The sequence below is a fragment of the Pongo abelii genome, chromosome 20 (assembly GCF_028885655.2).
Source record: "Pongo abelii isolate AG06213 chromosome 20, NHGRI_mPonAbe1-v2.0_pri, whole genome shotgun sequence".
NCBI classification, from domain to species: Eukaryota; Metazoa; Chordata; class Mammalia; order Primates; family Hominidae; genus Pongo; species Pongo abelii.
In genome coordinates this window covers 51,400,126-51,423,174 of record NC_072005.2, presented here as the reverse complement: position 1 = coordinate 51,423,174, position 23,049 = coordinate 51,400,126, and the positions used below count along the sequence as shown (strand labels likewise).

Here is a 23,049-nt window from a genome sequence, read left to right as displayed (position 1 = left end):
GAGATTGTGCCACTGTACTCCAGTCTGGGCGAAAGAGTGAGACCTTGTCTCAAAAATAAATAGATTAATTAAGAATTAATTAATTTTAAAAAGAGATTTCGATCTGGCCCTGCCTTCTCCTCCAGCTACCCTTTCTCTGCTCCCTGTGTTCAACTCAGAGCTCCACCCCCACAGGCTTCCTTTCAGCGCTCACAGGCCTCAGCTTTCTTCTGGCCTAGAGCTTTTGTGTATGATGGTCTCTCTCCCTGGAACAACTTTCTCACTTCTCTCATCCATCTTCTCTTGCTGGTTGATCTCTTCTAATTATTTTCTGGCTCTACTCAAACCTCGCTTCTTCCACGAAGCCTTCTCTGATCACTTGGCCAACACTGACACCCCACAGTTGACAGTAGGCATCCTGTCATAATAAGTCTTTTTTTTTTTTTTTCTTTTTCTGGGATGGAGTCTTGCTCTGTCACCCAGGCTGGAGTGCAGTGGCGCGATCTTGGCTCACCTCTGCCTCCTGGGTTCAAGCAATTCTCCTGCCTTAGCCTCCCGAGTAGCTGGGATTACAGATGCATGCCACTATGCCTGGCTTTTTTTTTTTTTTTTTTTTTTTATGTATTTTTAGTAGAGATAGGGTTTCACCATGTTGACCAGGCTGGTCTTGAACTCCTGACCTCATGATCCATCTGCCTTGGCCTCCCAAAGTGCTGGGATTACAGGCATGAGCCACCGCACCCAGCCCATAATAACTCTTTATGGTGACTTGAAGTTTTCCTTCACAGCACTTTTGTACTTGTGATTATACACGCACACACACACACACATTTGAGACAGGGTTTCACTCCTGTTGCCCAGGCTGGAGTGCAGTGGCACAATCACCGCCCATTGCAACCTTTGCCTCCCAGGCCCAAGTGATTCTCCCACCTCAGCCTCCTGAGTATCTGGGACTACAGGTGCACGCCACCATGCCCAGCTAATTTTTGCATTTTTTGTAGAGACGGGTTTTCACCATGTTGCCCAGGCTGGTTTCTAGCTCCTGAGCTCAAGCAATGTACTCGCCTTGCCCTTCCAAAGTGCTGGAACTACAGGCATGAGTCACCACTCCAGGCTGTAATCATATATTTACTTGTATGTTTAATATCCGTTCTTTGAGGCCAGGCCTGGTGCCTCACCCCTGTAATCCCAACAATTTGAAAGGCTGAGGGGAGAGGATCACTTGAACCTGAGAGTTTAACCAGCGTGGGCAACGTGGTGAGACCTCGTCTCTAAAAAAATTTAAAAAATAAAAATTAGCTGGGCTTGGTGGTGCACACCTGTGGTCCCAGCTACTCGGTAGACTGAGGTGGGAGGATCGCTTGAGCCCAAGAGGTGGAGGCTGCAGTGAGCTGTGACTGTGCCACTGCACTCCAGCCTTGGCGACAGAGAAAGACCCTGTCTCAAGAAAAAAAAAAAAGAGAAAAAAATCTGTTCTTTGAGGGCAGCTGCTGGGGCTGTCATGGTCACCTTTCTGTTCCCAGGGGCCAGCACAGGATCAGGCACATGGTAGATGCCACATAGCTATTTGTTGAAGAAACAAACAAAAGCTAGCATTTATGTTTTATTTATTAGTTATTATTATTATTAATATATATATATTTTTGAGTATTTATTGATCATTCTTGGGTGTTTCTCGGAGAGGGGGATATGGCAGGGTCATAGGATAATAGTGGAGAGAAGGTCAGCAGATAAACACATGAACAAAGGTCTCTGGTTTTCCTAGGCAGAGGTCCTTTCGCAGTGTTTGTGTCCCTGGGTACTTGAGATTAGGGAGTGGTGATGACTCTTAAAGAGCATGCTGCCTTCAAGCATCTGTTTAACAAAGCACATCTTGCACCCCCCTTAATCCATTTAACCCTGAGTTGACAAGCACATGTTTCAGAGAGCCCGGGGCTGGGGGCAAGGCCATAGATCAACAGCATCCCAAGGCAGAAGAATTTCTCCTAGTACAGAACTAAATGGAGTCTCCTATGCCTACTTCTTTCTACACAGACACAATAACAATCTGATCTCTCTTTCTTTTCCCCACATTTCCCCCTTTTCTTTTCAACAAAACCGCTGTGGTCATCATGGCCCGTTCTCGATGGTCGCTGTCTCTTTGGAGCTGTTGGGTACACCTCCCAGACGGGGCAGCCGGGCAGAGGCGCTCCTCACTTCCCAGACAGGGCAGCCGGGCAGAGGCGCTCCTCACCTCCCAGACGGGGCGGCCAGGCAGAGGCGCTCCTCACTTCCCAGACAGGGCAGCCGGGCAGAGGCGCTCCTCACCTCCCAGACGGGGCAGCCGGGCAGAGGCGCTCCTCACTTCCCAGACAGGGCAGCCGGGCAGAGGCGCTCCTCACCTCCCAGACAGGGCGGCCGGGCAGAGGCGCTCCTCACTTCCTCCCAGACGGGGTGGCGGCCGGGCAGAGGCGCTCCTCACCTCCCAGACGTTGGGCGGCCGGGCAGAGGCACTCCTCACTTCCCAGACGGGGCGGCCGGGCAGAGGCGCTCCTCACTTCCTCCCAGACGGGGTGGTGGCCGGGCAGAGGCGCTCCTCACCTCCCAGACAGGGCGGCCGGGCAGAGGCGCTCCTCACTCCCTCCCAGACGGGGTGGTGGCCGGGCAGAGGCGCTCCTCACCTCCCAGACGGGGCGGCCGGGCAGAGGTGCTCCTCACCTCCCAGAGGGGGCGGCCGGGCAGAGACGCTCCTCACTTCCTAGACGGGGTGGCGGCCGGGCAGAGGCTGTAATCTTAGCACTTTGGGAGGCCAAGGCAGGCGGCTGGGAGGTGGAGGTTGTAGCCAGCCGAGATCACGCCACACTGCACTCCAGCCTGGGCAACATTGAGCATTGAGTGAGCGAGACTCCGTCTGCAATCCCAGCACCTCGGGAGGCCGAGGCGGGCAGATCACTCGAGGCCAGGAGCTGGAGACTAGCCCGGTCAACACGGCGAAACCCCACCTGCAATCCCAGGCAGTCGGGGGGCCGAGGCAGGAGAATCACAGGAGCCCGAGGCAGGGAGGTTGCAGCGAGCTGAGATCACGGCAGTACAGTCCAGCCTCGGCAACAGAGGGAGACCGGCAGAGGGAGACCGAAGAAAGAAGGAGAAGGAGACCGAAGGGAGAGGGAGGAGAGGGAGAGGGAGAGGGTATTATTAATATTTGAAATGGAGTTTCGCTTTTGTTGCCCAGGCTAGAGTGCGACGGCGCCATCTCTGCTCACTGCAACCTCTGCCTCCTGGGTTCAAGCAATTCTGCTTCAGCCTCCCGAGTAGCTGGGATTACAGGTATGTGCCAGCACGCCCGGCTAATTTTGTATTTTTAGTAGAGACAGGGTTTCTCCATGTTGGTCAGGCTGGTCTTGAACTCCCGACCTCAGGTGATCCACCTGCCTCAGCCTCCCAAAGTGCTGGGATTACAGGCTTGAGCCACCGCGCCCGGCCTGCAAAGCCATTTCTAACTCTTGGGCCCAGAAAGGATCACCAATTTCCCTGTCATTCTCCGTTAGACTATTCGCTACTGAGACGATTTTTTTTTTTTTTTTTTTTGAGACGAGGTGGAGGGGCGGGGGTTCTCGCTATCTTGCTCAAGCTGATCTCGAACTCCTGGGTTCGATCAATACTCAGACAATCTTGGCAGGCGCAGGAGGACCAAATTCTAGGGAATGAGATCGAGACTCTCGGCTCTCTCCCTTCCATGTTTTCTTTTTGATTGGCCCTCGACGATCCTCAGTGACGCCTCCCGCACCGCCTCTCCCGAGAGTCAGCAGCCCTCGCTTTTCCGTGCGCACGCGCAGTATCCCGATTGGCTCTGCCCTAGCGGATTGATGGGCAGGTCAACCAATGGTCTCGTAATGTAGGTGGAGCGAGCCCTCGAGGATGTCCACGACCCGGCCTCTCGCTGAATATTCATGAGAGAGGCGGGTCGACGCCGCTGCACAGTCTGGCCGGCGCCATGAAGTGAGAAGGGGGCTGGGGGTCGCGGCTCGCTAGCGGGCTCGGGGGGTCTTGAAGATGGGGTCATCGGTGGGCGCGCCTGGGTCCCCAGGGGGCGAGGGGAGGCTGAAGGGGTGGAGCGGGGGCAGCTGCAGGGAGCAGCGGTGATAGCGAGGAGACACTGAGGGGGCCCCGAGGCTCCTGAGGACCTGAGGGTTACCGGGGGCGCCGGGCAGGTCACCCTCCTGGGCCCGCCGACCGGGCAGTGTGGAGGCGGGAGAGGGGCTGAGGGGACGGGAACTGACCCAGCAGCCCCTGCCTCCAGGCTCAACGTGGACGGGCTCCTGGTCTACTTCCCGTACGACTACATCTACCCCGAGCAGTTCTCCTACATGCGGGAGCTCAAACGCACGCTGGACGCCAAGGTGGGTGGCCGGTGGGCCCGACCCGCCCACTCGACCGGTGGGGCTGCCACGCCTGGGCCTAAGACAGATTGCAGCACGTCTGGATTTTAGAAGTCCGAGGTCCTTGGGAATCCAGGACCCCATAATCTTCCGTTATCTAAAATAATAATGGTGAATAGGCTGGGCGCGGTGGCTCGCGCCTGTAATCCCAGCGCTTTGGGAGGCCGAGGCGGGCGGATCACTTGAGGTCAGGAGTTGGAGACCAGCCTGGCCAACTGGCTAATAAAAAATTAGCCAGGTGTGTTGGCGGGCGCCTGTAATCCCAGCTACTCGGGAGGCTGAGGCAGGAGGATCGCTTGAGGCCAGGAGTTGGAGGCTGCAGTGAGTCATGATTGTGCCACTGCATTCCAGCCTGGGCAACAGAGTGAGACCTGTCTCTTAAAAAAGAAGGGAGAAAAATTCACTATATATCAGCTACTGTGCTAAATATTTAACCTGCAATTTCTCACTAATCCTCATAGTCATCTTATGAGGAAGATTTTATTATTAGGCCCATTTTATTTTATTTATTTATTTTTGAGATTGAATTACAGGTGCGCGCCACCACATCCGGTTAATTTTTTGTATTTTTAGTAGAGACAGGGTTTCACCTTGTTGGCCCAGCTGGTCTCGGAACTTCTGACCTCAGGTGATCCACCTGCCTCGGCCTCCCAAAGTGCTGGGATTACAGGTGTGAGCCACCACACCTGGCCTTAGGCCGATTTTAGAGATAGGGATACTGAGGTCTGGGGAGGTGAAGGTACTTGCCTAAGACCACTCAACAAGGAGGAGGCAGAAGTGAGGTTCAAACCCACTGCCCAATCTTAACTGCTGCTGTGTTATCCTGCTGTTCTGAGTTGGTGGCATTGGGGGTCGGGGAGAGTCCCCAGAGTTTGTGTGCCCAAGGTTCTGAGACCCTGTGTGTTGCCCCTCTGGTCCCCAACATGCAGGGTCATGGAGTTCTGGAGATGCCCTCAGGCACTGGGAAGACAGTGTCCCTGTTGGCCCTGATCATGGCATACCAGCGGGTGAGTGATGCGCTGAACCCGTAAAGGCAGACAAAGGAAGGGGCGGGACAGGGACTGAGTCCGCTTGTTATCGGCAGGCATATCCGCTGGAGGTGACCAAACTCATCTACTGCTCAAGAACTGTGCCGGAGATTGAGAAGGTGAGCCGGGACTCATCCTGGTGCTCCAGCCCCACTGTTCCCTAGGCCCCATTGGTCCCCCTGGTGGTGGCCGTCACCAGCTTTTGGGGGTGTTTGGGAAGCTGGGGAAGAGGCTGGGACCTGGCAGGGCAGGGGTTGGTGCCTCCAATGAACACGAGCTCCCCCTGCCCCCTCAACTTTGGAGTAGGTGATTGAAGAGCTTCGAAAGTTGCTCAACTTCTATGAGAAGCAGGAGGGCGAGAAGCTGCAGTTTCTGGGGCTGGCTCTGAGCTCCCGCAAAAACTTGTGTATTCACCCTGAGGTGAGCACCCATTCCTTCTCCTTGCCCTTAGCCCAGAGGTAGAGGAAACTCTTTCATCCAGCCACAAGTCCTGGATCCCCAGGCCGGATCTTTTGCAAAGGCATGCGGTGGCTACACACAGAATTCCTGTCTCAGTGGTCAAATTCTCATTCATTGTAGCCCAGGCAAGCACACTTCCTCCAGGGAGTCTTCGAATTCTCCCCAGGCTGGGAGAGGTTAAAAAGGCAGCTGTGAGAGTCTCTGGCAGGCCTGGTTTCCTGGCTCTGAAACTTACTAGCCGGGTATTTATGGAGAGTCATTTTCTGCCACCTGGGCCTCAGTCTTCCTTTCTGTAAAATGGGGATAATTATGTACCTGCCTCATAAGGTTGCTGATAATAAAATTGGGTGAAATGTTGCAGCCGATGCCCTTAGCATGTACAAAGAGCTAAAAGAATGTTAGAAATTCTCATGATACGCCAGGTGCGGTGGTTCATGCCTATAGTCCCAGCACTTTGGGAGTCTGAGGTGGGCAGATCATTTGAGGTCAGGAGTTCGAGACCACCCTGGCCAACACGGCGAAACCCCATTTCTACTAAAAATAGAAAAATTAGCCGGGGCTGGTGGTGTATACATTGGTAATGCCAATCACTTGTACCCGGGAGGCAGAGGTTGCAGTGAGCTGAGGTCATGCCACTGCACTCCAGCCTGGGTGACAGAGTAAGACTCTGTCTAAAAAAAAAAGAAATTGTCATGATATTTATATGCATAACAATATATGTCAAATACAATATTAGTTGTTATCATTAAATTATGCTATAAAATCATTGTACTTGGCTGGGCGTGGTGGCTCACGCCTATAATCCCAGCACTTTGGGAGGCCGAGGCGGGTGGACGCCTGAGGTCGGGAGTTCGAGACCAGCCTGGCCAATATGGAGAAACCCCATCTCTACTGAAAAAAAATAGAAAAATTAGCTGGGCACATGCCTGTAATCCCAGCTACTTGGGAGGCTGAGACAGGAGAATCGCTCAAACCCCTGAGGGGGAGGTTGCAGTGAGCCAAGATCGCACCACTGCACTCCAGCCTGGGCAACAAGAGTGAAACTCCGTCTCAAAAAAAAAAAAAAAATTGTACTCACTGTGTGCCAGGCACTGTTCTGAATACTTTACGTGTGGTAACTCACAGAATGTATATATGTGTATATATTATACTTACATATATATGTGTGTGTATATATGTTTTTATTTGTGTGTGTGTGTGTGTATATTTTGTTTGTTTGTTTGTTTTTGAGACGGAGTCTCACTCTGTCACCCAGGCTGGAGTGCAGTGGAGTGATCTTGGCTCACTGCAAGCTCCGCCTCCCAGGTTCAAGCAATTCTCCTGCCTCAGCCTCCTGAGTAGCTAGGATTAGAGGCGCCCTACTACACCCGGCTAATTTGTGTGTTTTTAGTAGAGACAGTGTTTCACCATGTTGGTTAGGCTGGTCTCTAACTCCCAACCTCGTGATCCGCCCGCCTTAGCCTCCCAAAGTGCTGGGATTACAGGCATGAGCCATCGTGCCTAGCCTTATTTATTATTATTATTTTTGAGACGGAGTTTCACTCTTGTTGCCCAGGCTAGAGTGCAGTGGCGTGATCTCGGTTCACTACAACCTCCACCTCCCAGGTTCAAGCGATTCTTCTGCCTCAGTTTCCTGAGTAGCTGGGATTACAGGCGCCCACCACCACGCCCGGCTAGTTTTTTGTATTTTTAATAGAGATGGGGTTTCATCATGTTGGCCAGGCTGGTCTCAAACTCCCACACTGGGCCCACAGACTATATATTATATCGCATTATTTCTAAGAATATATTAGAAATAATACATCTAGTGGATGACAAAGAGCACAGGCCTCGGTGACTGATGAAAGGGGAAATGAAGAAGGAAGGGCTGGCTGCCTTGGAGCTTTCCCTTTGGCATAGGAAAAGGATTTGTTCTTCAGAAAGATAGCCTTAGGCTGTGATGGTGCCTTAGAGGGTACAGAGCAGGTCAGGGGTAAGGGGAGTCCCAGACTGTGCGGAACTTCCTTTGATTCTTAGGCCCTGCCAGGGTTCTATGTGTTTTGGCATTTCCAAGGATGAAGTAGTTATCCTCAACCTATATGCTAAAGATTTTTCAGGCTTATTGTTTTAAAATATTAGTTTTGGGCCGGGCGTGGTGGCTCACGCCTGTAATCCCAGCACTTTGGGAGGCTGAGGCGGGTGAATCACCTGAGATCAGGAGTTCGAGACCAGCTTAATCAACATGGAGAAACCCCATCACTACTAAAAAGACAAAATTAGCTGGGTGTGGTGGCACATGTCTGTAATCCCAGCTACTCGGGAGGCTGAGACAGGAGAATCGCTTGAACCTGGGAGGCGGAGATTGTGGTGAGCTGAGATCGTGCCATTGCACTCCAGCCTGGGCAACAGAGCAAGACTCCATCTCAAAAAATAATAAATAATAAAATAAAATAAAATATTAGTTTTGGCTGGCTGGGTGCTGTGGCTCAGCCTGTAATCCCAGCGCTTTGGGAGGCTGAGGTGGGAGGATTGCTTGAGACCAGGAGTTTGAGACCAGCCTGGGCAACATAGCAAGACCTCATATCGACTAAGAAGACAAAAATTAGCTGGGCATGGTGGTGCACACCTGTGGCCTCAGCTACTCGGGAGGCTGAGTGGGGGAAGGATCACTTAAGCCTGGGAGGTCAAGGATGTAGTGAGCCGTGATTGCGCCACTGCATTCCAGCCTGAGTAGCGGAGTGACTTGTCTCCAAAAATATGTATGTATAACTTGTAAGAATGTAACAATTTTACTACTCTTTTTTTTTTTGAGAGGGAGTCTCACTCCATGGCCCAGGATGGAGTACAGTGGCATGATCTCGGCTCACTGCAACCTCTGCCTCCTGGGTTCAAGGGAGTCTCCTGCCTCAGCCTCCTGAGTAGCTGGGATTCGAAGTGTGCACCACCACACCTGACTCATTTTTGTATTTTTATTTTTACTTATTTTTTTGAGATGGTGTCTCTCTCTGTCGCCCAGGCTGGAGTGCTATGGCGCAATCTCTGCTCACTGCAACCTCCGCCTTCCAGGTACAAGCGATTCTCCTGCCTCAGCCTCCCGAGTAACTGGGATTACAGGCGTGCGCCACCACGCCTGGCTAATGTATTTTTAGTGGAGACAGGGTTTCACCATGTCGGCCAGGCTGGTCTCAAACTCCTGACCTCGTGATCTCCCCACCTCAGCCTCACAAAGTGCTGGGATTACAGGCGTGAGCCACCGCGCCCAGCCCAATTTTACTACTCTCGTATCCCTGTATTAAGTTCCCACGTGTCTTAACTAATAATGCAACAGACTGAGGTTCAAGTTGTCCAAAACCCCAGCCAGCTGGGAGGTGTGGAGACCTGGGTTTGAAGAGTGGTTGGGTTTCCACCCTGTCTGGATGCTAAGATGCCCCACACCCCCAGGTGACACCCCTTCGCTTTGGGAAGGACGTCGATGGGAAATGCCACAGCCTCACAGCCTCCTATGTGCGGGCGCAGTACCAGCATGATACCAGCCTGCCGCACTGCCGCTTCTATGAGGTTCCTGGAGGGCAGGGCTGAGGGAGGGAGGCAGGACGGGTTGCCTGGGGCAGGCAGCCTCCCTGACCCCTGGCACTCTTGTCCCAGGAATTTGATGCCCATGGGCGTGAGGTGCCCCTCTCCGCTGGCATCTACAACCTGGATGACCTGAAGGCCCTGGGGCGGCGCCAGGGCTGGTGCCCATACTTCCTTGCTCGATACTCAGTGAGGAGGCTGGTGGGGTGGGCAGAGGGGCAAGTGTGAGGGTGTGGGCTGCCCCCCCATCTGTCTGCACATGTCTGTCTGTTGCTTGCTGTGAGTCTGCCTGTCGGCATCTCCCTCTTGGTGGGTGCCCGTATCTGTTGGTCTGTCTCTATCCATCCGCTCATACTTCTGCCTGGCCTGTGTCTGCCTCTGCAGGCCTGTGTGGGAGTGACGGGCCAGTGTGGCCAGGGGTAGGGGTAGGGGTTGGGGTGGCAGGGCCCTGGTAACCCTGCTCCCTGGTCCCCGAGATCCTGCATGCCAATGTGGTGGTGTATAGCTACCACTACCTCCTGGACCCCAAGATTGCAGACCTGGTGTCCAAGGAACTGGCCCGCAAGGCTGTCGTGGTCTTCGACGAGGCCCACAACATTGGTGAGGGGGGCGCCAGGGGCCAAAGGGACGCCAGCCCCTCTGAGTGAGGCCCCTGCAGGCCTGCCTGAGCCGGCTGTCTCCCCCTTCTCCAGACAACGTCTGCATCGACTCCATGAGCGTCAACCTCACCCGCCGGACCCTTGACCGGTGCCAGGGCAACCTGGAGACCCTGCAGAAGACGGTGCTCAGGTGGGGCTGGGGACGGCTGGCGGTGGTGCCCGCCCTGCCCCTGGGACCCTGGCCTCTGTCTGACTTGTCACCAGGGTTGCCAGCCCCGTCTCAGCCCCAGCTCATCTCCCCGCAGGATCAAAGAGACAGACGAGCAGCGCCTGCGGGACGAGTACCGGCGTCTGGTGGAGGGGCTGCGGGAGGCCAGCGTCGCCCGGGAGACGGACGCCCACCTGGCCAACCCCGTGCTGCCGGACGAAGTGCTGCAGGGTGAGCCCCCACCCCCCGCTGCCCCCCAGTCCCTTTCCCGCCTCCCCGTGGCCGCTGATAGCGTCTCCTCGCAGAGGCGGTGCCTGGCTCCATCCGCACGGCCGAGCATTTCCTGGGCTTCCTGCGGCGGCTACTGGAGTACGTGAAGTGGCGGCTGCGTGTGCAGCATGTGGTGCAGGAGAGCCCGCCCGCCTTCCTGAGCGGCCTGGCCCAGCGCGTGTGCATCCAGCGCAAGCCCCTCAGGTGCGGCCCCAGACAGTGCGCGGGGTGGGGGCTCGGCAGGTCCCGGTTATGCAGAGCCGTGTCCTCCACGCCTGTAGCCCCGGGTCACCATTGCAGCGTCAGGAGTGAGTGAGCTGGGCGAGGCACGTGGGACCCTGTCTGGTCTAACCTGGCAGGTCCGGGAGCAAGGTTGGAACTGATCCTGGGTCCCTGCGTTGGGCAGGGGCCTGGCAGGCAACACGTGGCTGGATTGGAGAATCTACCCCACGCAGGAGAGTGTAGTGGGAGCACCATTTACAGAGGGGCAGGCTGGGGGAGGAGCCAAGGAGGGTGGGAGGTGAGAGCTGGGAGCTAAGCCAGGCCACAGCGGCAGGGAGGGAGTATGTTGAGAACCAACTGGTGGGAGCCTGGACAGGGGCTCCTGCTGGGAGCAGAAACCAGAACCTGAGCCTCGCAGGCTGGGAGCTGGGGGAGGAGGCCCCGGCCCATGTCTCTTCGCACCGATGCCTCTAATCTTCCAAACCTGAGGGCAGGGGCGTCCCCATGGAGCAGGCTGGGCGCATTTTGGGGGAGTCAGTCTCTTGAGGCACAGGGCAGGCAGAGAATGACCAAGGGATACGAGGGGGCTTTTCCTTTGGGTGAGTCACGGGTCTTCTCTGAACTGCAGTTTCCTGCTTTGTAAAATGGCCAGGGAGTCGGATCTTTACTTCACAGGGTTCTGTGGTGGTTAATGAGAGAGCAGCGAAGCCAATCACCTACCCTGCCCTGAGCACTAAGGAGGAGCTAAGCCCTTTATGTTCCTTACCTCAGTTGCACCCCCAGTACAGCATCCCCACCCTGCAAATGAGGACGCTGGGACTCCCAGAGGGGAAGCCTTTGCTCAGAGCCACACAGCACTGTGCCCGATAGTTGGGGCTTGAAGCCAGGCTTGTGGGCTCCAAAGGCCCTGGCTGCCCTGCCTCTGTGGGTGAAGCCACCTTCCGTGTGGGTTTGCCCATCTTCCCCAGGATTGGAGACTTGTGAGGGCACAGAGGGGATCTCAGTCACTCAACACATATTCCCCAAGTGCCTGCTCCATGCTGGGGACACAGCCGTAGAGGCTCCATGGCCCAGTGGAGGGGACAGACTCATCCCCAGCTAGCGACCAGCCAGGGTAGGCGCCCGGGGTTAGAGGAGCCAGGCTGGGAGGGCTGACGTGTGGGAGGCAGGTTTGCAAGTGCGGCTGCCCGCCTGGCTTCAAAGCCAGCTGCTCCATGACCCGTCCCTGAGGCTGAGAGCCTCGGCCCTGCCTGTGTGCGGTTGTGGCCGAGCGGCCTGCACATGAGTGAGTGTGTGGACGCGGTATCCTGGGACTCTGTGGGATGTGGGTGATGACTGCATTCCTCTGTGAGCCCATGGGCTTCCGACACCGTGTGTGTCCCCGCAGGTGCATGAGAGGCAGTGGGAGGGGTTCTGGGTGTGAATGCGTGACCATGTGGCCATGCAGGATTAATACCATGACTGGGGGGTTCTGGGTGTGATTGTGCGTCTCTTGTTTTGATCAGAACCCACTTAGGGCCGGGTGCAGTGGCTCACACCTGTCATCGCAGCACTTTGGGAGGCCGAGGCAGGTGGATCACGAGGTCAGAAGTTTGAGACCAGCCTGGCCAACATAGTGAAAGCTCATCTCTACTAAAAGTACAAAAATTAGCTGAGTGTGGTGGCAGGCACCTGTAATCCCAGCTACTTGGGAGGCCGAGGCAGGAGAATCATTTGATTGGGAGGCGGAGGTTGCAGTGAGCCAAGATGGCGCCAGTGCTCTCTAGCTTGGATGACAGGGCAAGACTCCGTCTGAAAAAAAAAAAAAAAGAAAAAAAGAAATAAAAGAACCCACTTAGGAGGTAGTGCTAGCAGGTGTGACAAGTGACCACATGACTCTGGAGTGTCTGATTATTGCTCTGTCTGTGCCATTATGTGGCAGTGGCTGTTGGTGACATGCAGGTTTACAGCGTGGGGGTGCAAGTTTCCAAAACAGGCCCAGTGCCCGCCCTCACCAAGTGCCCATTGTCTGGGGAGACAGGAACATGACCACGATGGCAGAGGAGTGCCCACTGTCTGGGGAGACAGGCACGTGACCGCCGTGATGGCGGACGCAGGGCTGCTGGTCCTGCTCATGCTTCCGTCTGCCCCCCTGACCCCGTCTCTCCTCCCCACCAGATTCTGTGCTGAACGCCTCCGGTCCCTGCTGTACACTCTAGAGATCACTGACCTTGCTGACTTCTCCCCGCTCACCCTCCTTGCTAACTTTGCCACCCTTGTCAGCACCTATGCCAAAGGTAAGCTCACCTTTTTCTGTCCCTGCTGGGCCTCCTAGCAGCTGGAATCAGGGTCCCAGCAGAGTCTAGAGGGTTGTTGGCAGGAACTTGGACACACAGGGCTTTGTGGGGCTTGGCTTGGAAGTGTGGGCTCTATTTTGAAGGCAGTGGGGAGCCATAGTTGGTCCTTGAGTAAGCCTTGTGCTCAGATTTATATTTTCAAAGACTTCTCAGGCTGCAGAGTGGAGAAGGATGGCATGGGCAGTGGTAAGGGATGAGGCCAGAGAAATTCTATGGGGTCAGCTCACACTAGAGGGCACGGTAATGAGTTGATCTTTGTGCTCCTGAGGGCACTGGGGAGCCATGGCAGGTTCTAGCAACCAAGGTGCCAGGTCAGATTTGTGCTTTGTGCTTTTTTTTTTTTTTTTTTTTTTTTTATTGAGACAGTCTTGCTCTGTTGCCAGGCTTGAGTGCAGTGGTGTGATCTCGGCTCACTGCAGCCTCCACCTCCTGGGTTCAAGCAATTCTCCTGCCTCAGCCTCGCGAATATCTGGGACTACAGGCGCGTGCCACTATGCCCAGCTAATTTTTATATTTTTAGTAGAGATGGGGTTTCGCCGTGTTGGCCAGGATGGTCTCAATCTCCCGACCTCATGATCCACTGGCCTCGGCCTCCCAAAGTGCTGGGATTACAGGCGTGAGCCACCGCACCCGGCCCAGATTTGTGCTTTGGAAAGATTTCTTCTGGGTGCCGGACGTGGTGGCTCATGCCTGTAATCCCAGCACTTTGGGACGGTGAGGCAGGCAGATGACCTGAGGTCAGGAGTTCGAGACCAGCCTGGTGAACGTGGCGAAACCCCGTCTTTACTAAAAATGCAAAAATTAGCCAGGGCCGGACATGGTGGCTCACGCCCATAATCCCAGCAGTTTGGGGTGCCGAGGTGGGCAGATCACTTGAGGTCAGGAGTTTGAGACCAGCCTGACCAACATGGTAAAACTTGTCTCTACTAAAAATACAACAATTTGCCAGGCATGGTGGCGGGCTCCTATAATCCCAGCTACTTGAGAGGCTGAGGCAGGAGAATTGCTTGAGCCCAGGAGGCAGAGATTACAGTGAGCCAAGATTGTGGCACTGCACTCCAGCCTGGGCGACAGAGCAAGACTTCGTCTCAAAAAAAAAAAAAAGGCTGGGCGTGGTGGCTTACGCCTGTAATCCCAGTATTTTGGGAGGCCAAGGCAGGCGGATCGCGAGGTCAGGAGATGGAGACCATCCTGGCTAACACGGTGAAACCCCGTCTCTACTAAAAATACGAAAAATTAGCCGGGCGTGGTGGCGGGCGCCTGTAGTCCCAGCTACTCAGGAGGCTGAGGCAGGAGAATGGCGTGAACTCAGGAGGCAGAGCTTGCAGTGAGCCGAGATCGTGCCACTGCACTCCAGCCTGGGCGACAGAGCAAAGACTCCGTCTCAAAAAAAAAAAAAAATAGGCCTGACGTAGTGGCTCATGTCTGTAATCCCAGCACTTTGGGAGGCCGAGGTGGGTGGATCACCTGAGGTCAGGAGTTCGAGACCAGCCTGACCAACATGGTGAAACCCCGTCTCTACTAAAAATACAAAAATTAGCTGGACGTGGTGGTGCGCACCTGTAGTTGCAACTACTCAGGAGGCTGAGGCAGGAGAATTGCTTGAACCTGGGAGGCAGAGGTTGCAGTGAGCCGAGATCACACCAGCTGCACTCCAGCCTGGGCAAAAATGAGAATCCATCTCAAAAAAAAAAAAAAAAAAGAAAGTTTTTCTGGCAGAGACTAGAGGCAGGAGACTGGGTGGCAGGCAGGGACTTGAGCAGGAGGGGAGGTGCCTTGGCCAGGATGTGGCCATGGGGAGAGAGAGAGGTGTGGTTTGGAGAGAGATGTGGGAGGTAGAGAGGCTGGGATGTGGGGAGCGTGGTGCCTGGGCTTTGGCACTAGGGACAAGAGTAGAGGCTGATGCTCAGATTTTCAGGTTGCAAGAGAGGGCCATCATTATGGAGGCTTTATGGGCCAGTGTTCCCTCCCCATCCTCAGCGTGAAGCTGACCAGGGGCTCAGTCTGCCTCCTGGGGGTTTCTCCTGTACCCAGGAAACCAGATCGGGCCTCATGTCCTGCGGCAGGGCCTGACAGGAGGATGGAGATCTGGGCCCCTGCCCTGGGGCTGGGTAGCGATGCCGGCTGGCTGCTGCTTCTCTCTGTCTCTCTGTCCTGCCCCATCTTCCATCCCTGCCTTTGTCATTCTCTACCCACTATTTCCCATCTGCCAACACCTCATGTTCTTTCACCTGGATCATCCTTCCTCATCTTCCTCATCCCCCAACCACTTCCCCCTCATCCTTAGCTTTTCAGCTTAGTAGAGATGTCTTCTCCAGGAAGCCCTCCCTGACCTCCAGGCTGAGTCAGGCCCCTCCTCTGGGCACCTCTGTCCCAGCACTGCCCACTCTCAGTCATCACTATCTGAGCTATCTGAGGACAAGTCTGTCTCCTACTGGACTGCGAACCCATGCGAGCAGGGGCAAGGCTGGCTTGGTCACCACTGTGTCCCCAGCACAGAGGACTTGATTTTTTTTCACTGTGTGAAACTGAATATATAAATTCATTCATTCATTTATTTCTTCAACAAACAGGCCAGGCTCAGCACTTTGGAAGCAGCAGGAACCAAAAAAGATCTCATCCCTAACCCCCCAGAACTTATATTCCAGATGGGAAAACCAGTAGCAAAGATGCGGCCAAATAAACAAGGAAATAATTCCAGAAAGTGACAGTTAATCATGAAAAAAAATACGTTGTTGTGTTGGAATATGTCTGCGTAGAAAAGGTGGCTGGGGAGGGCCTCTCGGAGGGGCTGACTTTTGAGCAGTCTCAGATGACCAAATGGAGCCGCCTTGGGAGGTTTTCCAGGCCACATGGGACCAGCAAGTGTAAAGGCCCTGGGGGGACTGAGCCTGCTGATTTTTGAAGGTCAGGCACCAGGCCACTGGAGGCGTGTGGGGGCCCTGGGAGGCTTCTGGGGGCGGGGAGGTGACATGGCCGGACTCAGGTTTCCATAGGGTCCCTCTGGCTGCCGTGAAGCGAGCAGGGGATGATAGGTCCAGGCAGAGGTGATGGTGGCTGGCCCTGCATGGGGTCGGGGGCAGTGGTCGGATTGCAGGTAGGTTTTGGAGGCAGAGCTGCCTGGCTTTGCTGATGGCTTAGGTAGAAAGCTTGGGAGGCCAGGCGCAGTGGCTCATACTTGTAATCCTGGCACTTTGGGAGCCTGAGGCGGGCGGATCACTGGAGGTCCCCCAGCTCTACTAAAAATACAGAAATTAGCTGAGCGTGTTGTAGAGGGGCGTACCTATAATCCCAGCTACTCAAGAGGCTGAGGCAGGAGAATCAATCACTTGAACCCAGGAGGCAGAGCTTGCAGTGAGCCAAGATCATGCCACTGCACTCTAGCCTGGGCGACAGAGCGAGGCTCCATCTCAAAAAACAAAAACAAGAAAAGGTCATGGGAGAAAGCGCGAGGCTCTGGCTCCTGGCTTTGGAGTGGGTGCTGGGCGGCCCCTGCGGTGCTGGGAGAGTGAGCAGTGGGCGGGGCTGTGGCACTACTTGGGATCCTTCGTGAAAGTTTGCACAGGTGTGGGCCCGAAGCGGACAGGTTGGGGTGTATTTTGGACTCAGATGCCTGGTTTGGGGCTTAAGCAGCTCACGTTTGGTCCCATTCACTCCCAGGCAGTACAGGGTGGAGACTGGGGTGAAGCAAGGGAGCGGGAGAGGGAATGACTGAGTGGGTGCAGCTGTGGCTGTAGTGGGGAATCTCACCCCTCCTTGCCTACCCTCTGCAGGCTTCACCATCATCATCGAGCCCTTTGACGACAGAACCCCGACCATTGCCAACCCCATCCTGCACTTCAGGTGGGACCCTGCCTGGTGAGGGTGTGAATGCACTGTGGGTCGGGGACCCAGCCCCCCGGGCCCTCACCGCCCTCATCTCTCTCCAGCTGCATGGATGCCTCGCTGGCCATCAAACCTGTATTCGAGCGTTTCCAGTCTGTCATCATCACATCTGGGGTGAGGACCCTTCCCCTGTCCCTTCCTAGTCCCTGGCCTCCCTCCATGGGCCTCCTGGTCCCTGCCCAGTCCTGCTGAGATCTCTCCCACTGTCCCCCCTACAGACACTGTCCCCGCTGGACATCTACCCCAAGATCCTGGACTTCCACCCCGTCACCATGGCAACCTTCACCATGACGCTGGCACGGGTCTGCCTCTGCCCTATGGTGAGTGGGAGAGGCTAGGGCTGGGGCCGGGAGGGGAGATGGGAGCAAGGGGCTGCCCTCCTTCCTTCGCTTCCCCCACTGCTCAGGCAGGAGAGCTTTACAGCGAAGAGGCTGGGTTCGGGATTCGGACAGACTTAGGCTTGATTCTGCTTCTCTGTGGGCTCGACTCTCAAGCCTCAGTTTTCTCATCTGTGAAATGGGAATGTATCCTCCCCGATCTCCCAGGGTGGTTGAGAGGATTGAGAGAGAGAACTGGGGTAAAACACTTAGGTCGCCCAGGGCCTGGCACAGGTAGGCGCTTAGTCAGCATCTTAGTTAACATCTTGCCGGGTACGTGGTCTGGCTGTGACCCAGGTAAGTGAGCCTTCCTCTCCGTCTCCGTCTCTGTAACATGTGCATGTCAGCCTGGGCCCTCAGTCCGTTATCTGAAGTCCCGAGGCTGGATGTGGTTTTTTGTTTTTGTTTTGAGACGGAGTCTTGCTCTGTTGCCCAGGCTGGAGTGCAGTGGTGCGGATCTCAGCTCACTGCAACCTCCGCCTCCTGGATTCAGGTGATTCTCGTGCTTCAGCCTCCTGAGTAGCTGGGATTACAGGCATGTGCCATGATGCCCAGCTAATTTTTGTAATTTTAGTAGAGACGGGGTTTCACCACGTTGGCCAGGCTGGTCTGAAACTCCTGACCTCAAGTGATCCACCACCCTCCTGGTCCTCACAAAGTGCTGGGATTACAGGCGTGAGCCACTGCGTGCAGCCATTTGTTTTGGAATTCAGAATTTTCCAGCCTTTAGAGACAAAGCATATGCTGTGTGGTGTGTGATGCCCTCAGTGGGGTCTGGGCGGCTCCCCTGAGTCAAACTCCTATTTCGGCAGTAAAAGATTTGGAAGCATCACACTAAGGAGTAAGTCAGGCCTCTGGAGAGACTCGGGGCAGGGCAGGTTTTGCTACTTAATAAGTTTGTGCCAAACTTGAAAAAGAAATGTGTTCAGAGCTTTTGGCTTTTGGAGTTGCCTGTCAGAGGTTGTGAACCGGTAGTGACCACGCACCGCATGGTGGTTGTGTGAGGTTGCTGGCTGGTGGGATGCCCACTGGCATGGTGAGGGTGTTCTTCGGGATCCGGCTGGCCTGGGGCCTGGGGCTGGCTAGAGCGTAGCTGCTGTTGGAGAGTGTGGACAGACTCAGGTCTGGTTCCATCTTTGCCACCTATTTGCTGTGTGACCTTGGGCAGGCATCTCACCTTCTCTGAGCCCAGGTCATTTGTGCAATGCAGATAACAGGGTTGCTGAGGGTTCATTCAATGACATTGTGTTTATAAAAAGTTTAGAGCAGACTGGGTGTGGTCGCTCATGCTTGTAATCCCAGCACTTTGGGAGGCCAAGGCGGGATGGTCGCTTGAGGCCAGGTGTTCAAGACCAGCCTGGGCAACATGGTGACAACCTGTCTCTATTTAAAAAAAAAAAGGCTTAGAACAGCACCAGCAGGTGTTCAGCACTCAGGCTGGAGCAGTTGCTGCTGCCTTGCTTATCATGACCTCTGTTGCTCTCTTCAGATCATCGGCCGTGGCAATGACCAGGTGGCCATCAGCTCCAAATTTGAGACCCGGGAGGATATTGGTATGCTGCCAGTGGGGCTGGTTTCTGTGGGTTCCAAGAGGGGAGGTGTATCAGTCAGATGGGCAGAGTCATGCTGCTGTAACAAATATCCCTGGCCTCAGTTGCTCAGCCCAGAGCTTGCTTCTTGCCCGTGGTACACGTCCACTGTGAGCTGGTAGGGGCCTGCCCTGTGTCTCCTCACCTGGGAACCTCCACCGCTGGGTGTGTCAGAGGCAGCGTGGTGTGACAGGCGGGATCACAGTGGTCATAGTGAATTGTGCACTGGTTGCTAAGGGTGCTCCCCTGGAAGTGACACATGGCGTTTTTTTGAGACAGAGTCTTGCTCTGTTGCCTAGGCTGGAGTGCAGTGGCATGATCTCGGCTCACTGCAATCTCTGCCTTGCGGGTTCAAGCGATTCTCGTGCCTCAGCCTCCCGAGTAGGTGGGATTACAGGCGTGTGCCACCATGCTGGGCTAATTTTTGTATTTTTAGTAGAGACGGGGTTTCGCCATGTTGGCCAGGCTGATCTCAAACTCCTGACTTCAGATGATCCACCCGCCTCGGCCTCCCAAAGTGCTGGGATTACAGGCGTGAGCCACAGCGCCCAGCCCCTTCTGCACTCATGTCATTGGCCATGGCAAATCACATAGCGAGGCATGACTTCAGGAAGTGGCAAGGAGGGTCCTCAAACACGCCCGGGAGGAGGAGGAGGGGGATGTGTGTGAACAGCCTGACAGCCAGCCTCAGTGGGGTTTCCAGAAACTCCTAGTTCTAAGACACAGAAGGGAGGAGGACCTGGGTCAGGAGAGGGCCCAACCTCTGACCCCTTGCAGCTGTGATCCGGAACTACGGGAACCTCCTGCTGGAGATGTCTGCTGTGGTCCCTGATGGCATCGTGGCCTTCTTCACCAGCTACCAGTACATGGAGAGCACCGTGGCCTCCTGGTATGAGCAGGTACGCCTGGCCACCCCCTCCCTGCACCTGCTCTCCTCAGCCCCTAGCACTGCACCGCTATGTCAGCTTTATTCCTCTTACACTCTGATGGTGACAGGTTTCCTGTGTGACAGGAGAGTGCGTGCAGCATGTAGGAATGGGGTGTAAGCGGCACACACCCCATGCCCCGCCCCCAGTACATCAGGCTGAGAATGCAGATATAAGCCCCAATGTGGGCCCCTCCCTCAGAGGAGTACCATGTGGTAGAGTCACCCCCACGTTCTAGGTTCCTTGCTTCTCTGCTGCTCTTTGGGGTTACCCATCCCTGTGATCCTCCAGCACAGATGGCCTGGTGGGGAGGCCCATGTAGCAGGCGTGGCTCTAGCTGGGTTAGAGGAAGGTTCTAGAGAATTAAGGCTGGACCGAGACTCGGGTCGAGCCTCTCAAGGGTCTGCAGGAGCCCCTTCAGGGAAGCAGGTAGAGGAGGTCGTGGGGCATTCTGGAAACAGGGCTCACCACAGCCAGGCCCTGGGTGACCAGCAGGACATGGGTGGGAGGGGAGGCCACTCTGCACTTTGTGCCTCTGAGCACACCATGGCCAGGCTCTCAGGAGTGGGTGAAAGCACTTTGGGGTGAGGTGAGTGAACTTGGCTAATCCAGGTATTGGAATGGCACGCATGGGAGGCGGGGACCTCATCCTCACAGCCAGGACATCGGCCTTGTGCTTCAATAGGCAGCTTCCACGCGGCGGGAAAGGTGACCCGGTCCCCACAGCCCAGGTGCCTTTTGTGTCCTACTTAAGACACCTTTGCCTACCCCAAGGTCATAAAGAGAGGCTCCTGTGTTTCCTTCTAGGAGCTTGTGGTTTTAGCTTTCCCATCCAGGTCTATGAGGTACCTCAAATTCATCTTTGTATGTGGTGTGAAGTAGGGGGTCAAGGTTCATTTTTTGGTTCCATTTGGAAATCCACTTGCTCCAGTAAAAGCTCTCCCCACTGAACTACACAGGTGGCTGTGTGTTTCTGGACTCTCCATTCTGTCCCACTGGTCTGTGTCTGTCCTTGCATCGGCTCCACACTGTCTATATTGTAGTGTCATATGGGAAGTCTCAGGGCAGCCTCTGATTGGCTCTGCCTGCCTCACAGTCAGCACCTCCACCAATCGCTGGCAGGGGTTGGGGTTCCCTGATTGGCCACCCGCTTGGGCCACATGCCTGCCCCACTTATCCAGCGGTGATTGGTCCCCACCCAGATCAGTTTCCCCAAAGAAGTGAGGTTGGACAATTCCACCCTCCCTCCCCACATCTCAGATGAGCCAGCTGAGGCCCAGAGAAATGGTGATGTGGGAGTCCCCAGAAGAGTTGGATGTAACCAGGATGGCCGTGCCCTGAACCCACCCTCTGCCACCCCAACCCTGACCTCCCTGGGTCCTTCCCCAGGGGATCCTTGAGAACATCCAGAGGAACAAGCTGCTCTTTATTGAAACCCAGGATGGTGCCGAAACCAGTGTCGCCCTGGAGAAGTACCAGGAGGTGGGTGTGCGAGGCCAGCGTGGAGGGGGTGGGGGAGGTGGCTCCGAGGAGTGACCTAACTTTCGTCTCGGCCTCCCCACCTCAGGCCTGCGAGAATGGCCGCGGGGCCATCCTGCTGTCAGTGGCCCGGGGCAAAGTGTCCGAGGGAATCGACTTTGGTGAGTGGACTGGGCTCTTCCTCCCCAGGTGTCTTCCCAGAGCTCTCTGGAACACCTGCCCGCTCTGCTGCCTGCTCCTGCGGGGAACCACCCACCCACAGCCTAGGTGCACAGAGGGGCCCTCCCCTCCTCTCTGTCCGTAGGCACCCGGCAGGAACACACCCTCTCTCCACCACTCAGACACAGCATCCTGGGTCGCGTGAGGCTGTCCCTGTCCCACCAGCCACACTTGTAACCCCCCTTGCCCCTCTCCTCTGCCCACCAGTGCACCACTACGGGCGGGCCGTCATCATGTTTGGTGTCCCCTACGTCTACACACAGAGCCGCATTCTCAAGGTGAGTAGCTCTGGCTCCCAGGGAGTCCCAGAGTGTTAGGACCAAGGGAGGGATGGCTCCCCCACCTCCCCAACTTCTCATCCTCCATATCTGCAGGCGCGGCTGGAATACCTGCGGGACCAGTTCCAGATTCGTGAGAACGACTTTCTTACCTTCGATGCCATGCGCCATGCGGCCCAGTGTGTGGGTCGGGCCATCAGGGGCAAGACGGACTACGGCCTCATGGTCTTTGCCGACAAGGTGCAGGTTCAGGGGTGCCCCTGTGCTCCCATCCCAGGTTCTGAGAACCAGGCTGTTTCCCGTTCATTTCCCAGATGGGGTGGGTCGCAGGGTGGAGAGTGGCCCAGGCTCCCCGAAACTCGGGTTCTGACCTTCTCTCCTGCCCACAGCGGTTTGCCCGTGGGGACAAGAGGGGGAAGCTGCCCCGCTGGATCCAGGAGCACCTCACAGATGCCAACCTCAATCTGACCGTGGACGAGGGTGTCCAGGTGGCCAAGTACTTCCTGCGGCAGATGGCACAGCCGTTCCACCGGGTGAGGCCCGCGTCCCCCTCCCGGCCCCTCCCAGGCTGAGCTTCTCCTCCAGAAAGGCCCCTTGGATTCTCCCCATTCCCCACTCTCAGCCTGCCTGTCCTCTTGCCCTCAGCAAAGAAAAGTTTATCGTGCATCTACGTGCCAGGCTCTGGGGGGTAGGGGGAGATTCGAGGGGCCACAGATGCCAGCAGGTGGCCCAGGCAAGGCAGGGTGAGAGAAGTTGGGGTGAGGAGGCATTGGGCGTTTTCAGGAGAGACTATGCCGGCCTGGGGAAAACCGGTCCTTCTCCGACTCCCTGACTGGCTCCTCCCTCAGCCCCATCTTATGTTGACACGGATGGCCCGCTCTGGATTATACGGACATCTCCAAATTCAAACATCCTGTCCCTACTGGCCGTCATGTTGAAGACCCCTAATGCCCATCAGGGGCGGGTAGTCGGGGAAGTGCAGCAGCTGCCTGGGCCCCTGCCCAACAGTGCCCCCTTCTCCCTTTCCTCTGTTCTCTGCAGGAGGATCAGCTGGGCCTGTCCCTGCTCAGCCTGGAACAGCTAGAATCAGAGGAGACGCTGCAGAGGATAGAGCAGATTGCTCAGCAGCTCTGAGTGGGGCGGGTGGGGCCATAAACAGTTCCTGGTGACTCCTGAGTCTTGCCTGGCCCGGCCCTGGGTCCCAGCGGCGGTGGTGCTGGAAGGT

The 23,049-nt window shown here is 55.7% G+C and overlaps 1 protein-coding gene across 3 annotated transcripts; it reads left to right on the top strand.

The window, feature by feature from the left end:
* Nucleotides 1-3,787: 3,787 nt before the first annotated feature.
* Nucleotides 3,788-22,993, top strand: ERCC2 (ERCC excision repair 2, TFIIH core complex helicase subunit). Of its 3 annotated transcripts, none has more exons than XM_024237959.3 (23): nucleotides 3,788-3,957; nucleotides 4,259-4,358; nucleotides 5,327-5,404; nucleotides 5,482-5,544; nucleotides 5,732-5,845; nucleotides 9,305-9,421; nucleotides 9,509-9,625; nucleotides 9,913-10,036; nucleotides 10,129-10,225; nucleotides 10,341-10,474; nucleotides 10,549-10,717; nucleotides 12,893-13,011; nucleotides 16,845-16,914; nucleotides 17,001-17,070; nucleotides 17,175-17,276; nucleotides 18,823-18,886; nucleotides 19,700-19,821; nucleotides 21,238-21,330; nucleotides 21,416-21,488; nucleotides 21,754-21,824; nucleotides 21,921-22,064; nucleotides 22,214-22,357; nucleotides 22,866-22,993. In XM_024237959.3, exons 1-23 carry the CDS (start codon nucleotides 3,953-3,955, stop codon nucleotides 22,956-22,958), a joined length of 2,283 nt encoding a protein of 760 aa, XP_024093727.1. In that variant the 5' UTR covers nucleotides 3,788-3,952; the 3' UTR covers nucleotides 22,959-22,993. The 3 variants fall into 3 exon arrangements, with proteins under 3 accessions (XP_024093727.1, XP_054396672.1, XP_054396674.1); XM_054540697.2 differs by lacking the exon at nucleotides 3,788-3,957 and adding an exon at nucleotides 4,005-4,023; XM_054540699.2 differs by lacking the exons at nucleotides 3,788-3,957; nucleotides 4,259-4,358; nucleotides 5,327-5,404; nucleotides 5,482-5,544 and adding an exon at nucleotides 8,856-8,929 and having other exon boundaries at nucleotides 5,776-5,845.
* The last annotated feature ends 56 nt before the right edge of the window (nucleotides 22,994-23,049 follow it).

Excerpts from the sequence above, each read along its gene's own strand:
- ERCC2 (XM_024237959.3), top strand. Across the intron at positions 22,065-22,213 it reads TCATGGTCTTTGCCGACAAG|CGGTTTGCCCGTGGGGACAA; the intron begins GTGCAGGTTCAG and ends TCCTGCCCACAG. Across the intron at positions 22,358-22,865 it reads TGGCACAGCCGTTCCACCGG|GAGGATCAGCTGGGCCTGTC; the intron begins GTGAGGCCCGCG and ends TGTTCTCTGCAG.